Here is a 17,131-nt window from a genome sequence, read left to right as displayed (position 1 = left end):
CTGCTCACATGGCCGCCTCCGGCCACAACTACCGTTGATTGGCTGCCCCTCCTCAGAGTCTTGGGCAGGAACCCTGAGACGTCACTCTGTGGGCCCAGGGGCCCCTTCAGTCTCTTTGGAGCATGCCTCCTTATGGGGGTTCATCTTTCCCAATGGAGTCTTTTACCTGTTTTGCAGATATCTCTGCTCACAAGAAATTGGTCAAAGACCTATAGGCCAGCTGGTATTCACTCCCCTCACACACCATGTGTGCACACACACTCTGCTGGGTTGAGTTTGGGGCTTTGTCGCTGAGTAGCAAAGGTTAACTAGGCCATTCCAATTCCGCCCTCCCTTCAGGTCCACATTTCCCACACACTTAACACCTGCTGGTCCTATGGGAGAAACCATGATTCCTCACACACTCAAGGCCATCTTAATTCCACCACCACCACTCATTGGGCCTCCTCTTGTGCTGTCCCCTCATTGTTTGCCTCAGTTATTTGCCTGGCTCTCGCCTTCCTCACACTTGGGCCACATTGTTCCTCCATCAGGAGTGCCCTCCCCCCTCCCCCATCACCTGGCAAATCTCTGCTCTGGGCCACCCTCCAGACCTTCCCCCAATACCCCCCACTTCACCCCTACCCCCATCCCTGGGGCCCAGGGCACTAGAAGGGGTTTTTTACAGGTCCTCTCCCCAGCAGTTAAGAGAACAAACTTGGCAGCCAGACTGCCTGGGTTGGATTCCTGCGCTACCACTGACCAGCTCTGTGACCTTAGGCAGGTTGCTTGACCCCTCTGTGTTTCAGTATCCTCATCTATAAAACAAGGCTGACTTTGCTCCTACTTCATAGGGGCGTGGGAGGACTAAGTGAGTTAGCAAACATAAAGCACATAGAACAGAGCCTGAGCCAGGTAACCCTATGATAAGGCTCATGCACCCACTCATGGAATGAAGGGCCAAGAAAGCTGAGGCCCTTCTGCTGAGAGTCTGGGTTCTGGGGGGGCCCAGAGGGTTTGTGTGTGTTTAGCCCCCAGATGCCTCATGGAAGGTCATATAGGATAGCCGTAAGCCTTGCTGAAGAGAGACTGAGAGAGCAGGGATTCAGTACCCAATCGTCTCCTGACATGGCCTCATGGCTCAGCAGCAGAGAGGTTCCTGAGGGAGATGTATATAGAGGACAAGTTTGATAGGGGACTGCTCTTGGCAGTGACAGGATTCTTGGCCCAAATCTCATAGAGTTCCCTTGTATATGGTGGGGAGGACACCTTTGGCCAAGGTTGGTGGACTGAGTCCAGGTTTTATCACTCCAGAATGGTCCTGCCCTAAACCCCCTGCTAGCCCTTTAAATGTGGCAGAACCACCCATTCCCACTCAGACTACTGAATCTACTCCATGGTGGGCCTGGGCACCTGCATTCCCAGGAGGTGGCCCAGGGAAGTCTTAGCAGAGTAAAGTTTGAGCAGTCATAGCTCTGGGCTAGATCTACTCTGTCCATGATAGCAGCCACTGGCCACATGCAGCTATTGAATACTTGAAATGTGGTGAGTCAAAATTGAGATACGATATCTGTGTAATAATATACAAACTGGATTTCAAAGGCAGTATGAAAAAAGAACGTAAAGTAGCTCATTAATAGATTTTTTATATTAATTGCATGTTGACTTACTAATATTTTAAATATATTGAGTTAACATATAAATAAAATATATTATTAAAAGGAATTTCACCTGCTTTTTTTACCTTTTCTAATGTGGTTACTAGAAAATTTTGAATTATGTATGTGGCTTGCATTGATGGTTTGCATTATACTGCTGTTGGAAAATGCTGGTCTAGACTCTGAGAAGTGTGTGAAGGGGAGGAATCAGGGGCCACCCTTCCGAAGGGGGTGCACTGTGGTTTGTGGAAGAGGCAGAGGCCTTTCATCTGGAAAAGGGCTTCAGGGAGGAAGCAGGTTTTGAGCTGGGCCTTGGAGAAAGGGTAGAACTTTGGAAGGCAGACAGGGTAGGAAAGCATACACTAGGCTAAGTGGTCATTGCTTAAGAAAAGCCTAGAGGTAGAAGCTGGTCAGATTTGCATGAAGAAATAGACTAGCGCATACCCTCATAATGTACGAGATGAGGCCTGGGCTGCCGTCTGTCTCCTCTGTCAACTTCCTATTTCCTCGTCTCCCCACCACACTGGGGGACCTCACTGCTGAGGGCCCTTTTGTCAACAGTCCCCTTGGAGAAATGGGCCAGCGCATGTTGGCAAGGCCTCCTGCAGAATCAGGAGGGCAGGCCAGGTCCCTGAGAAGACTGGTCCCTTGGGATCTGGCTTCAATAGGGAGCCACCTCACATCTGTCTGGTCTGTTTTTCAGCTGTCTTCACTGCGATTCGCCAGCAGGATGAAGCTGGTCACCACTGAGCCTGCCATCAATGAAAAGTATGATGCCGAGGTAATAAGGGGCCTGTGGACAGGCAAACCCCTGTGGGGAACTGTGCAGGTTGGAAGCACTTGGGAAGCCTGAGTTTACACACACACAAATCTCTGTTCTCAAGGAGCTTATATTCTGCAGGGGGTGGAAAAGATAGATAATAATAAACATAATAAATAGGTGAATTCTGCTCATATGTGGCTATTTGAATTAATTAAAAATTAAAAAAAATAAAAAATTCTCTTTCTCAGTCACACTAGCCACATTTCAAGTACTCAGTAGCTGCATGGGGCTAGTTTAGTGACTACCACATTGAACATTTCCATCATTGCAGAAAGTTGTATGAGATAGTGTTGGTCTAGAGTGTGTTAGAAAGTGTTACTTGCTATGGAAAAAAACAGAGCAGGATAAAAATTAAAGAGAGTTGCAGGGGTGGGGAGGGGATTGCAATTTTAAGTGGGGGGTTCAGAGTGAACCTAATTTAGAAAGTAGCTTTTGAACAAAGCCTTGAAGGAAGTTAGGGAGTGGAGCCATGGAAATACCTGGGAGGACATCCCAGGCAGGAGGGTAGGATGCAGAGGTGGGAGTGTGCCAGGCATGCTTGAGGAAGAGTGTACATGCCAATTTGGGGTGGAGTGGAGTGAGACCAGGGGGGCAGTAGGAAAGAGGCAAGGGAGAGGATCACATAGAGCCTCGTAGACTACTGAATTATCCCACAGACATCTGTAAGAACACAAAGATGAAAGTACAAAGACACCCTTGCAGCATTATTTGTAGCAGCAAAAAATTGAAGATAACATATGTAACTGTCGGTGGGGAATGGTTTAAGTTGTTTTGATGATCTGGTTGGGGAAGGATGAGGGTACGTCTTGGAAGAAGTCTGTCCATTTGCAAAGTGTCCTGGGAGATGGCGGGCTGCACTGAGCGGGCCATTATCCTGGTAGCTGGAAACAGCCTGAGCCCTTGGGATCGCCGTGTTCACTCTGGTTCTTGTCTCACCTGCTGCAAGAGGCAGAGGCCACTGGGCCGCCCTTTCAGACCCTAAACATGCCCTGGTGGGGGAGGGGTCGCCAGCAGGGGGAGAGATGCCTGGGTGCTGAGATCAGACTCTGTGGGTTACCAGGAAGGGCCGGGATATCTGGGCACAAGGTGGGGACCTTTGCACTTCATGTAGGGGAGGCAGGATGGCTTCTCTGATAGTCCTCCCTATCCCCCTTCCCCATGCTGTTTCCCTGGCAGCGGATGGTCAAGAACCTGGAGAAGGAGCTGGTACTGCTCAAGCAGGAGCTGGCCATTCATGACAGCCTGGTAAGGGGCTAGAGGCAGGGGGAGCCTAGGGGAACTGGGAGGAGCCAGCTGAGCAGGAAGACTAGGTGGTAAAGGGGCAAGGGGGCCAGGGCAGGGATGTTGGATGGGCAGAAGGGTGGGTGAGCAAGGGACAGAGGCCAGATCAGGGGAAGCAATTAGGCAGGAAGACTGGGGGAACAGAGGCTGGGGGGCAGAGAGGTGGGTTGGACCAGGGTATAGGAGATTGAGGCCAGGGAGGCTGGAGGAACAAGGGGCAGAGAGGCCAGGGGTAAAGATGCCAGGTGGGCAGGGGTATTGGGGGCAGAGGGTCAAGGTCACAGGAGGTGGGGTCAGCTAGGTGTGGGGAGTGGGCAGCAGCAAGGGACCATGGAGGCAATGAGTGGAGCAGGAGTTCTCCTGTGGCCCACATCCTGCAGAGACTGCTGGGACTTGGCCAGCAGAGCCCCCTTGCCCAGAGCAGCAGGCCTCACATCTCATGGCCTTTCCTTCCCGCCTCCACCCCTTTGTCCGTTTTTGACCTGAGCACCTGACCTGTGTCTCAGGCCCTCTCTGCCAGCACCTAGTATAAAGGAAATGGAGCCAGCTTGGGTGGCCAGGGCCTATACCCTTCCTGTCTCAGCTCCCAGAATGGCCCCTGCTGCCCCAGCTGGGCTCAGGTCTGTGGAGCTTATTGGCATATTCTGCATCCTTCTCCAAGGCCAACCGCACCCTTGTGACCTACGACCCCATGGATGAAGCCCAGATTGCCCAGATCAACTCGCAGGTGCGGAGGTACCTGGAGGGGACGCTGGATGAGATCGACGTAAGGAGCCCTCCGTGGGACTGCCAGGCCCAGCTGATCTGGGTCTCCTTGTCCAGGGCACACCCTGATGGGTGCTGTGCTGGCCTTGGAACCTCACACTGTGTGGGTGCAGTGGGCAGGAGGGTGGCACTGGATCCCTGGCACCAAGGGCCCTTCAGCCCATCATGGCCTCAGCTTCCGAGTTTAGGGTTTCCTGAGGCGATTGGTGTTGCACAGAGTGGATGGCAGCCTTGAACACACCATATAGGAGGTGGCCCATCATGGGGGTCACAAGCTAGGCTGCTCAGGATCGAATCTGAGCTCGGCTGCCTTCTCTCTGACTTTAGCTAATTGCCCTACCCTATGGACCTCAGTTGCCTCACCTGTTCAGTGGGGAGGGACCTGAGTTGAGATTAACTGAGCTGAAGGGCCTCAGGTGCTTGACTGTGCCCAGCAGAGTGAGGCCGATAAAGGATGGTGGTCGTGCTGGTTGTCTATAACGCAGACCCCTCAGGTCCCATGTTGGAGTGGGTCAAGGAGGGGGTGACTGCAGAAGCACAAGGTAAGAGTCCTCATGAGGAGCGATGCATCCCATTCACAGTGTAGGGCATCAAACCCCTCATCAGGAACCCACATGGGCAGATCCAGGGCCTGTTACCGTGGGCAGCTGTGAGAGGCAGGCCTGGGGACAACTGAGGAGCAGGCTCTTCTGGCCTCCCAGCAGGGGCAGTCCCAGACTGACTCTTGATCAAGGGTAATGCTTATGGGTTTTAGGGCCAGAAAGCTGATGGCCTTCCTCCAGCCACAGGTGTGTATGTCTGTGCCCATGCAGAAAGGCCCACAAATGGGCTCCATCTGGAAGATGGCAAAGTGGAACTTTTAGAAGCAGGAGATTGCTGAGGACAATCCATTTTTTTTTTTTAATATATAGTGTTTATTAAAGGCTGAGTAGCAAAAAGGTTCTAATTTGAAGATTACATATATATTATTAAAACCCAACAGAATCCACAACAACTGTTTAGAGCTTAGACCAACACAAGATTTCTTTGGGGAGGAATAGTTTATCACGGATGTTTTTAACATTTCTAGCACATGGATATAATAAAAAGCAGAAAAGCAGATCAAACTTGCAGTGGGTTTCATCATTGCTTTTAAATTTTCTATAGACAATGCAGCCCCTTACTGCCTGCACCCAGTTAGACCACGCCCAGTGTAGACCATGCCCAGCATGCCACCTTTGGCACACCTCCGACTGGACAGGTTCTGAAGATTCAGAAGTACTTTCCAAGGAGTCAAGTGGCTTGAGCCACATGTGTTGATTATACAGGGATCAGTGTGTGACACCAGGAAAGCCATGTCCCTCTGAGAATATTTGGTGCAAAATCCCATCCAACGGGAGCTCTCCAGATTGGATGGTTGCAATCTGTACCAAACAAACCCTCTCTGTGATAAAGCATAGAAGCAGTCTTGATTTATACTTGCACTGGAGTTGTCTCTTTATGCACGGTTTGCTGCTGTTAACGTATCTTCAAAGGCTTACGGTGCCTCTCTGTATCAGAAGGATGTATTAGGAGCCCAGAGTAATGATACATCAGAGCAGGTCCCTTTCTTGCAACCTTAAATAGCTAATACACAGTTATTATAATAACAAAAAATAATAATATCTTTGTATATTTTTACAATCTTTAAAACACACCTAGGACCATTACATAATTTGATTTTCCCACAAACTTTGAGATATAGGACTTATTGCCCTTATTTTACAGATGAGCAAACAGAAGCTCTGAGATGCTGATTGACTGCCAAACATCACTCAGTTGGTACATGGTAGAGTGGGGCCTCAAACCACAATCTCCTGAGTCCAGTGCACTTTCAACTACACAGCTCTGAAGTATGCTAATTAACTGGGACTGTTATAGATAAAATGATGACGAGGACTTATTCTTTGCAAGGAGTGTATAATCTGTTACCCAGCAGCAGTTCAGATTCCCTTACATTTAATCCACTGGCAGTGCAGGACAATCCATTTTTAAGAAATTTTTTCTTAGAAACTATTTTCAGGAACTACCGAGTCATTTTAATTTTATAGCGATCTCAACTTAGAAAAGGTGATTTTTATAGCCTCAGTAAATACTTAGTTTTAAAGTTCTAATCAGATGTGTCTCTGTTCTTGAGGAGAGCTTGACTGCCACTCTGCTGAGAGGCTGTTTATTGTTGTCCCATTCTCGAGACAGATGGTCCAGGGGTCAGCCAAGGGATCTTGGTTTCTCTCCTATCACAGACACAGCCTTGGTCCCGTGGTTCCCTGCAGTCTAATCTCCGCCCTTCTCTCTCCTCCCAGATAATCAACCTCAGACAGATCCAGGAGGTGTTCAATCAGTTCCGGGTGGTTCTGAGGTGAGGGACTCCCCATTTCCCAGCCCATTTCCACATCAGGCTGCCGTTTTCATTTCCGTTGACTATTGGGGTACCTGCTTCCATATGCACTCCCTTCTCCCCTCTCTCATGTGTGAGGAACCAGAACAGAATTCTCAGGGCGTGCTCAGGCTCCCAGTGTCCCTGCCAGTCTCTGCTGCTGAGCTGTGGGATCCTCCTGCCTTTTGCTTCCCCTGGGGGAAGTGGGGATGACAGCCCTCTCAGAGAGGAGGATGTTTAAGGAGTTCTTTAGTTGGGCAGGTCTTTATGGAGCACCAGCCCTGAGAATGGCTAGAACAGAGCATGGTGATATACCCCACCTTCCCCAGGGGCATTTGTGGTTTATTTGGGTACAGACACGTCTGTAGCCTGAGGGGCTCTTGCTGCGTGGTACACAGGAGCTGGTCAAATGATTCTGAGAGGCCTGTTAGAGACAGAACCCAGGTGGGGGAGTATGGCCCAGAGGCAGTCTTACAGTGCTGTTAAATGTCATCTTGGAGCCCCTGCAGGTTTGTGGGTTGGACGATGGTGTATTGGGGGTGGGACGGTAAATTCATTTTATCTGTTTTGTCTGGTTGGTTCATGATGAGGGCATAGCTCTGTCACAGAGGGGCTCACACAGATGACTAACCCTGGCACTTGGTTCTTGCTCCAGTGGGTTTAGCATGGCCCTAGATGCAAGGCATTCTTTCACTGTCTCTCCCAAGTCAACAGGAACAGGAAGTGGAGTCCAATTTGCGCAGGAAGTACACCCTCATAGACAAGAATGACTTTGCAGCCATTTCTGCTGTCCAGAAGGTAAGCACACCTCAGATTTTCCTGTCCTCAGACCTTTCCAGAGACCTCAGGCATCCTCCATTAAAGCAGATCTAGAGTTGCAACAGATAATGGTAACACCAGGTTAAGCATGGGTAACCCTTACAAGAGTAGATCACACATGAATTCAAAATGATTTCCATAAATTGGAGACATGACTAATACGGAACATGACCAATTTCTGGAGTTAGACCAAAAACAGGCTTTAAGATCCTCAGGGCTTGGAATGAGGCCCCAGCCTGGTGAGAGGGGTTAATGTGGAAAGTGGACATCTAGGGGGGTGGTCATGGGCAGCTCTGTCGGGGACAGCCTGAAACTGGCCTCAGCAGCAGCCATGTCTCAGGATATGGGAGAAACATGCTCACCCCAAGCCTTTGGCCCACATATGCTGAGGTGGGGCATGGGCAGACCCTGAGGGGTCCAAACCTGTACTCTAACCCATTACTCTGGGACCGGCCTTTCCATCCAGGCAGGGCTCGTGGATGTTAATGGCCGCCTAGTGGGTGAGTCCGATGGACAAGGCTTCGGGCTTGGGGTTGTCCCTTTCTCCATCAAACCTGGGAAGAAAACCAAGTCCAGGAAAGCATTCAAAGACCAGCTCAGGTGAGTGGTGAGTGGCCTTCTTGCTTTACCTGCTCAGCACCTGGCCCTCCTCAATGCATGAAAGGGAGGACATGAGCTGACCGCCAGTGTCTCAACCACTGTGGGGTCACAATGGACATCACTGCTCCCAGTACTAGTGAGGTCTGTGGGGACCAGGCTGGGGCCAGTTCTGATCCAGCCATATAGCACAGGGGTGACCTCATCCTCACAGCAAACTAACAAAGTGGGAGTTATTGTCCCCATTTTACTGATATGAAAACCAAAGCTCAGAAAGGGGAAGTCACTTCCAAAGGTCATGCTGCTGATGAGTGGCCAAGTACCAGGGAAACCAGAGGTGTTACCCTAGGGGCGTGATTCCCCCCACCCTTCCCCAGAGTCCTTCACATCACTTGAACACTCCAATCCACCTTTCACACAAGACTTGATTGAGTGTAAGGTGGGAGGTGTCCATGGTTGCTTAATGAGCCGATATCCCCAGGAGGTGCTGTGTAGCAGCAGACAAGAGCACAGGCTCCAGAGCCGACTCTGCACTTCTTACACCCAAGGCCTCTCTGTGCCTCCCCTTCTTCGTCCCTAAAATGGGACTGATAATAATAGCATCAAAGCCATTGGGGTGGTTGTGAGCTTAAATGAATGAATGCAGTCTCTGCACACAGAAGGTGCTCAGTAGATATATGTTGCTGTTATTATTATCACTTGTGAAAGGACATGGGCTGAAGCTGGTTGTAAGAAAATTGTCAAGTACAGGGCAACAGTTGGGTGGCAGATGTTGCCAGATGCCCCTGGCCTCCTCCCGTCTCTTCAGGAAAGGCAGTCACACCACAGCCCTCTCTTTTCTGCCACTGGGTAGTCAGCATAATAAAAATGGGTTGAGGCTCCATCCCCAAGCCACACTTCTTGCAAAAAGAGAAGAGGAGGAAATGGGAAAGAGCCATGGGCATCCTCCTGTAGTGGCTTTCTAGAGGGAGGTCATTCTGTGAGCCATCACTAGAAGAGGGTGCGCAGCTGCTTGCTGCTTTCCTGGGAGCCGGCGTGGACACTGAGTTACAAGAGAAGAGCAGGGCATGGACTGGTCAGAGCAGTGGACAGACCTGTCCTGCCCTACCATTCATCCGCAGACAGTCGCACCTGGGTGGGTGCTCTGTAGGTCCTTCCTGGGGACACTTTGTATGGCTTATACCTCAGCAACCACGGTGGCTTCTGAAAGCCCGTGCCCCCCCTCCCCCAATCCACTGGCTTTTAATCCCTGGAATCTGTGCCCTTTTATTCCCAGGTGTCATCTGCTGAGACTGCTCAGTGGAGGGCTTCTCATTCCAATGAAAGGGTGAAGCATGGCTAAGGTTCATACTCTTTGCTTTGTGATATGATCAAGATAGGAGCGGAGGTGTGGTAGGGCTCCTGGTATAGTGAGGACTCAGAAAGGTAACTCCCTGTGGCATCTGAATTACCTCACTTCTTGTAACTGGGCCCCGGGGTTCCCTGCTTTCTCCTTCCAGCTCTTTGGCAAGAAAGGAAGGTGCCAGCAGCCCTGTGAGTAGCAAGGACTTAGATATGATATCCACCTCCAAGACTCAGCTGGTCCCATCCTCTAAGGATGGGGATATCAAAGACGTGCTTTTGCGGGACCGGGAGACCTCCAGTCTCGAGCCTCTTCCTTCAGACTCCCCGAAGGAGGATTTTCGCCTACCCAGGTGACTACCTAACATTAGCTCCTGCACCAGATTAGCCAAAACCAGAGTGTGACACTCAATATGTAAAGAGTACCTGCAGATAGATGAGAAATAAAATAGGGACTAACAGGCAAAAACTAGGAGCATAGTCCAAAAAGAAGAAACATGATGACTTATAGACATGCGAAAGAGGCCAATCTCAGGTGTCATCAAAGATACACAATTAAATATGGAATCATTTTAGACCCTCCAAATAGCAAATATTAGGTGGGTTTTTTTCTTTGTGTAATACATTCAAAAGGTGTAAAATTTTCAAGGTGTGAAAGGGTACAAACCTACCTCCTTTTCCTCAAACCACCCAGTTTCCCTCCCTGGTAAGTCAGTAATTCAGTTTTGTTTTGTTTTGTTCTGTTGGTAATTTATCCTAAGGAAATAATTAGAAATGTAGACAAAGACTTATGCAAAAAGATGTTTGTTGCATCATCAGTTATAAAAGCAAAAAATTTTCTTGAAAATACCTTCAATTTCCAACATAAAGGAAAGTGCTAAATGAATAATTATCTCTGCTCCTGGAGTGTGCAAGGGCATGTGTGACAATTTTTTTCCCCAGCTCATGAACATGTACAAACATTCAGAGAAGTTGAAAGAATTGTACAGTGAGCAGCTGTATACGGAACACCCCCCGATTCTAAAACTACATGTTACTATGCTTGTTTCATCATGTGTTCATCTTTCTCGCCATCCATCCATCCATTCATCCATCCATCCATCTTTTTTTAAAAATGTATTTCAAAGTAGGTTGCAGGCATCACTCCACTTTCTCCTGCCCCAATTCTTCATCCTCCATCTCAATAACTAGAGTTCTCAGAGAGTTTTTAATAGCATGAAAGAATGCTTTTATGAAAAAAGCAAGATGCAAAATTATATATATGTGTGACCTCATCCGTTTAAAAATAAATCGAGGAAGACACCTTGGAAGGAGGTACACCAAAGTGTCGTAGCCCATAGGTACTGAATGGTTTTTGTTTTTCTGTTTCTTACCTTTGTCCTTGCTTTCCTCATTTTCTGCATTGGGCATGCGCCCCTTTGTGTGTAAAACAGAGATGCAGGAGTGATTCCCACACAGTTTAGCTTGTACCTGGAGTAGATGGTGCCCAGGATTCCCGGCCACCTGCCCACAGAAGCCCCAGGGAAGGAAGATGTGCCCCGGGGCTCCAGGACAGCCACCCCATTTCTTCCTCCCCTTCCCCTTCCCTCTCCATTTCTAGGCCCAGCACCCCGCCCCCCAAGCCTGTTGCCTTTGAGGAGTTTAAGAACGAGCGGGGCAGTGAGATCAACCGTATCTTCAAAGAAAACAAATCCATCCTGAATGAGCGGAGGAAAAGGGCCAGTGAGACCACACAGCACATCAACGCCATCAAGCAGGAGATTGACGTGACCAAGGAGGCACTAAATTTTCAGAAGTCACTAAGGGAGAAGCAAGGTAAACAAGATGTATGGATGGCAAGAGGGGGTGTAAGGTATCAGAATCATCCTACTCCAAATGGGGCAGCCTTGGGCACTGGAGGACCAGGGTGGGGAGGGGCCACTAGGGGCTCTGGTGTGGAGACAGCACAGAGTCCATCCCTGTCAGCCAGCCTCTGCCTGTTGGTTCCCCATTACAGTATCACCTCAGACCTAGGTGCTGGACCTTCCGACTGATGTGTCCTGCTGTCCATGGAGAAACAGGTCCTTGGCCCTGCACAGGCTGCCCCAGGGAGATGGGCAGCTGGTGACTCCCATTGGGTCTCAGGGACCTCACCTCTGCCTGGGTCTTTCTGTGGTCTCATGGCCCAGGAGGTGGTCAGGCTAGGTGGGGGTGCTGCTCAGGACCACCAGAGACTGGAAATAAGAATACAGAAACCACTGAGCTGAGGGGCTTGGTGTTAGTAAGAGTGTTCCTCATGCCAAACCCCTGACAAGTTCTCCTCTCCTAGGGCAGATGGTACAGGGGAAGAAGGTGTGTGGCCGACTCAGAAAGCAGAAACCCTTGTGTGGCTACCCTGACCCCGTGCCCTTGTCCCAGTGGCAGGTTCTGCTCACACCTGCACTGTGGGCCAAGGACCTCAAGCTTAAGTGTGCAAAGAATTCCTCTGGGAGGGCTGGTCAAGTGCAAATTCCCAGCCCGACCAATGGTTCTGACCCTGGAGATCTGGAGTGGGCCCAGAATCTGTGCTTTAACAAATGAGCACCCCACCCTTGAGGCTGGTGGTCCAGAGACCAAACTCTTGTTCACACTCCTGGCTCAGTTGCACTGTCTTTGTCCAGAAAGGTGCACAATAGGTTACTGGGCTTTCTCTTGCTATATCACAACCCCATTCCAGATCAGCTTTCATGAGAATCCTCCCTGATCACCTGGGGCAGCTCCAGACCTCACCTGGTTTGTTTCTGCAGGCTGGATGGATCATCTCACTTGTAGGGGGTGGATTTTACTCCTTTACTTCTTGGAGGGAAACTTTATTTCCAAATTCTTGGGGCCAATATGCTCATACCCTACAGACCAACCATGGGACACTATTCCAGAGGGCAAGGCCCTCCACAGTTCTGGGAAACTGGTGAAGGCCCATGTTGGTGGCTCCGGACATACCCACATCCGGAATGTCCAGGGAGGGGACGAGGTGAAGGTCTTAAAGAACCTCCAAACACTTCTTTGTCTCCTCTGCCCACACCTTCTTTGAACATGCAAACCCTTATTACATGTTTACGTATTTAAGATGATACACACATACGCTGCTCTGCTGACATTTCACTTACTCCTAAATATGCCTGAAAATGGACATTTTCAAAGGATGAGAAAAAGAGGAAGTAAGCACCATTTTAAAAATATTTCTTAGTTTTTTTCTCTTGGTACCAATAAACATTTTTGCTCTTTCCTCCAAAAGCGGTTATTTTCCCAATGGTTGTTAAAATTCCATCTTTGTTTTGAGTGGACAGATTAAGCAAATTCATTTTTCAGGATAAGAGCTAGGTGCTCACTTGGCCCAGAAAGGTCAGTGAGTTTGGAATATTTGCCTTTTGTAAAAGAAAAATTCAAAATCATATTTAAGTTCAACTCTTTTACATTTTTGTGGGTTTTTTCCCTTGGAGATAAGCATAAAACCTCTGGACAATACAAAAGATGTTCCCAGTCAGTCCCTGTCTCAACAGGATAAAGGCTACTCGGTAAAGGATTTGTGCTTATCACAGTAACCACATCAGGGATGTCACACAGCACAGAGCCAGCCACTCTGCTTTGAAGGGGTCTGGCAAGGGTAACTCTGAACTCTCTCCCCAACCTCCACCCCAGAAGCCTTGAGTTGGGATCCTTGCTTCTCCATTAATGTTATCAGTGATTCTTAATCTCTTACTTTTCCCCAGTAAACATCAGTGGAAGTGCTAATATTTTCCTCCAGCACCTGTACTCCAGCTCTAGATCAGATATCACACATCTCAGGTCCCACACAGGACTCACTTGCCAGGGGTCCTGGGGAGGCAGTGAGAGCCCCACACCTGGGGGGGTTGATGTGACACGTTTTGCTGAGCTTTTAAGGTACTATGGCCAGTGGGCAGCTGAATGAGTGGCTCTACAGACCATGTTGTCTTGTCTTAACCCGACAACCCTCGTCAAACTGACAAACCCTAAAAAGATCCCCATGCAAAAAGACTGTGGTTGGGGGAGATGGCTAATAGACACCTGACCCCTCCTGCCCTCCTGGAGCTCTCCGATAGCAATTTTGTGTGACAAAAAAGTCTACTCATCTCTAACAAGAAAGCTGGTAAACGTTGAACTCATCCAGAAGGCAATTTGAAATGTGGATTTACATTGACTGTTCTTAATGATGAATCTTGCCCAAAGTGCCTTGTGGTATTAGCCAGTGATGGCAACTCATGTATATATTTTACCAAAAAAGCAAACATTTGTATAATAGGAATTTTTGCTGAATGAATATCTTTGGTTGTGGGGGTTTAACATCAAAATAAATGTGGAGCATGAGCATCTCTACCCTCTCTTCTGCCCACCCCTCCTGTTTGTCATAAATGCCAGTGTGACCCCAGTGATCTGAGCCTCCCTCCCAACCTGTGAGACATGTTCAGGTTACAGCGGAACATAACAGGCCCCTGGAATCTGGCCCCCTTCATGCTGTGCCCACTTGCATGCCACACCCCAGCCCTTCCTCTGGTCTCCTGTCTTCATGCTCTGCCAGCACTGTCTCCTCTTTCCTGAATAACTTCTCCCCATCCCAGGTTGTTTCCTCCTCATTCCTTCACTTCCTCCATCCTCCTGCAGGTGAATATGAGAACAAGGGTCTGATGATCATTGACGAGGAGGAATTCCTGCTGATCCTGAAGCTCAAAGACCTCAAGAAGCAGTACCGCAGCGAGTACCAGGACCTGCGTGACCTCAGGGCTGAGATCCAGTACTGCCAGCAGCTGGTGGACCAGTGTCGCCACCGCCTGCTCACAGGTGTGCCAGTCAGGGAGGTGCGGGGCAGGGCCACAGCCCGGGTCCTGGAAAGCACCTTCAGAGCTTTTCTCTGGCCGAGACGGGCCGAGCAGGGGCTTCAGGTGTGTGGTTTTCAGGACTGTGCAGGCTGGAGATGGAGATGGGGAAAGGCTGAGACCCTGGGGTAGGGAGTGAATGGGGGGTAGAGACTGGGACAGGCACACACAGCTTTTGCCTGCTTCCTCAGGGGCTTTCCTACACCTCATGGTGCTGTCTCCCTGCCTCCTCGCAGAATTTGACATCTGGTACAACGAGTCCTTCGTCATCCCTGAGGACATGCAGGTGGCACTGAAGCCAGGCGGCAGTATCCGGCCGGGCATGGTACCTGTTAACAGGCTCGTGTCTCTGGTGAGTGGCACAAAGGTGGGGGGGGGGGGTGATGGATGAGTGTGGGGCAGTGCCCTTTTGGCCTCTGTTCTCTCCACAAACATGGCAGGACGTGGGGTGCTCCCAGCCTCTCCCAGGCTGGCCCAGGCAGGGGGGCAGGTACAGGTCTCTCCCAGTTATCAAGGGATGGGGGCACAGCAAAACCACTCTTGCTGTTGCCGTGCTTCTGAGTGGCTGATCCTGCCAAGGTGGCAGTGACAGAGTATCTGTAGAAATGCTTGGGGGTGGTTGTGAGCTGCTCTGGATGCTCACCACAGGCCCTGCCATGGTAGGTCCTGATGATGCCAGGCTGAAGGGACTGTGGTGGGTGTGGGCCTCCCCCAGGGAGAAGATGACCAGGACAAGTTCAGCCAGCTACAGCAGACAGTGCTGCCCGAGGGCCCAGACTCCATCTCCTTCTACAATGCTAAAGTCAAGACAGAACAGAAGGTGACTTGGTCTACAGGAGGGTGGGGGCCTCAGGGACCCCATTACCTGAATACCCAGGATCATACTCCCTGCTTTAGAGGGAGGGGGGAGATGGTACCAGTCCAGGGAGATCCAGCGTCACTTGCAGTCAGTGGGTGCCCTTAGCCAGCTCCAGAATCCTGGGACTGGACTGGACCCAATTGGGGCTCCTCAGACTGTGGCCAAGCCTGGGAATGCTGGTGAGCACTAAGCCAGCCCAGGTGTGGTTCATAGCCTAAGACAGGGTCTGGGAATCCCCTGAGGCCACAGTCTGTCGGGGAGGACTTTCCCAACAGGGACCACCCTGGACAGGTAGCAGTGGACACCAGACCACATGCAGCCAAGGCAGAGCTGACCGTGGCCAGGGACCCTCCTTCCTGGGTGGGTCCAGCTGGAACAGAGAGTCTCTATTCTGCCATGGCCCAGCCTAGAGCCAGAACACAGAGCCCTGTGTGCTAGGCACCCTTCTATGCCCCGAAAAGTTCTTACACAGCAGGTGACAGATGCACGTGGGGCTCGAGGGAGCTCACTCTTTTACAAATATTTTTGTGGTTATTTATTTACATTTTCAATAGGTGAAACATTCAGGTGGTTTAAACATTAAAAAGCATAAAAGTTCAAGCACCTCAACCCCCTTCCTCCCAGCTTCCACCAAATCCCTGTCATTTTTTTCTGGAGTTCCCCTACAGATTGTTCTGCATTTTGCTTTTTTCCACTTAAAGATCCTGACATCCTAATAATCCTTAACATTCTAAAGGTCTCTCCATGTCCATCCACAGGCCTACAGCTGCATAGTAGTGCTCTGATGTGGGGATAGATCATAATTTATCTAACCCATGTCATGTTGATGGACATTTAGGAGGTTCCATTTCTTTACTATTACAAATGTTGTGATAATTAACATTGTACAAATGTGAATTCACACATGTGTGAATCTATGTGAAAGGTAAGTTTTAGAAGCAGGTTTCTGGGTCAGAGGGACATTTGCACTTTTGATAGTACCAAATCACCTGTCTAGATCTGGAGCCATCCGTACCCCCACTGGAGGATATGGGATATCTGTTCCCCGTAGGCTTGTCCGCAAGATTCATTATTCCACTTTTTAGTTTTTTTCTAATCTGGAAGGTGAAAATTAGTCTGTCAATGTAGCTTTGTGTTTCTGTTATTATGAGTGAGGTCATATGCTTGAGGGCATTTTAATTTCTTTTCCTGTTCATGTCTTTTGATCATTTTTCTATTCGTTGTTGGTCTTTATTTTATTAATTTTATATATTACGGAGATTATCTCTTTGTGCTATGAGTTACAAATATTTTTCCCTGTTTGTCATTTTTCTTTTGACTTCTCTTTGGTTTTTGGTAGTTATTTTATCTTTTTTTTTTTTTTTTTTTTTTTTTAAATAAAATCAAGTTTATTAGTCTTTCCTTTCTTGGCTTCTGGATTTGCCTCGTAGTTAGAGAGGCCTTCCCTCAGTTGAATCATTCTTTACATTTAGGCTTAAGATGAAATCTTCCCTGACCTGGATGGCTTCCAGGAGCCAAAACCCATGCAGAGAGGCTTGAATGAATGCGGTTTGTTACTTAGATTCCGAGGGTCCCATGGAGCAGTGCATCTCACCCTCACCCATGTGCTATGCACGTGAATCACTGAGGGTCTTAGTAAAATATGGATTCTGGTGCAGCAGATCTGGGGTGGAGTCTGAGATTCTGCATTTCTAATAAGCTCTCAGATGATGTCCCTGTGCTAGTCCAGGACACCATTTTGCCTAACAAGGCTGCAGAGCTCAC

At 49.2% G+C, this 17,131-nt stretch overlaps 1 protein-coding gene across 10 annotated transcripts in view; it reads left to right on the top strand.

The window, feature by feature from the left end:
* The window catches only part of KIF9 (kinesin family member 9), a 69,956-nt gene that overhangs the window by 25,136 nt on the left and 27,689 nt on the right, over positions 1 to 17,131 (top strand). For 6 of the 10 annotated variants that reach the window (XM_037849633.1, XM_037849682.1, XM_037849649.1 and 3 more), the window contains 11 exons: positions 2,341 to 2,418; positions 3,637 to 3,705; positions 4,403 to 4,609; positions 6,828 to 6,883; positions 7,609 to 7,699; positions 8,187 to 8,320; positions 9,817 to 10,011; positions 11,259 to 11,473; positions 14,297 to 14,473; positions 14,745 to 14,860; positions 15,224 to 15,328. In XM_037849633.1, coding sequence (XP_037705561.1) covers positions 2,341 to 2,418; positions 3,637 to 3,705; positions 4,403 to 4,609; positions 6,828 to 6,883; positions 7,609 to 7,699; positions 8,187 to 8,320; positions 9,817 to 10,011; positions 11,259 to 11,473; positions 14,297 to 14,473; positions 14,745 to 14,860; positions 15,224 to 15,328 — 1,443 coding nt within the window. The remainder of the gene's footprint in view (positions 1 to 2,340; positions 2,419 to 3,636; positions 3,706 to 4,402; positions 4,610 to 6,827; positions 6,884 to 7,608; positions 7,700 to 8,186; positions 8,321 to 9,816; positions 10,012 to 11,258; positions 11,474 to 14,296; positions 14,474 to 14,744; positions 14,861 to 15,223; positions 15,329 to 17,131) is intronic. The other 4 variants (XM_037849659.1, XM_037849690.1, XM_037849668.1 and 1 more) reach the window with 4 other exon arrangements.

Source organism: Choloepus didactylus, chromosome 1 (genome assembly GCF_015220235.1).
Source record: "Choloepus didactylus isolate mChoDid1 chromosome 1, mChoDid1.pri, whole genome shotgun sequence".
NCBI classification, from domain to species: domain Eukaryota; kingdom Metazoa; phylum Chordata; class Mammalia; order Pilosa; family Megalonychidae; genus Choloepus; species Choloepus didactylus.
This window is presented reverse-complemented; position numbering and strand designations above follow the sequence as displayed.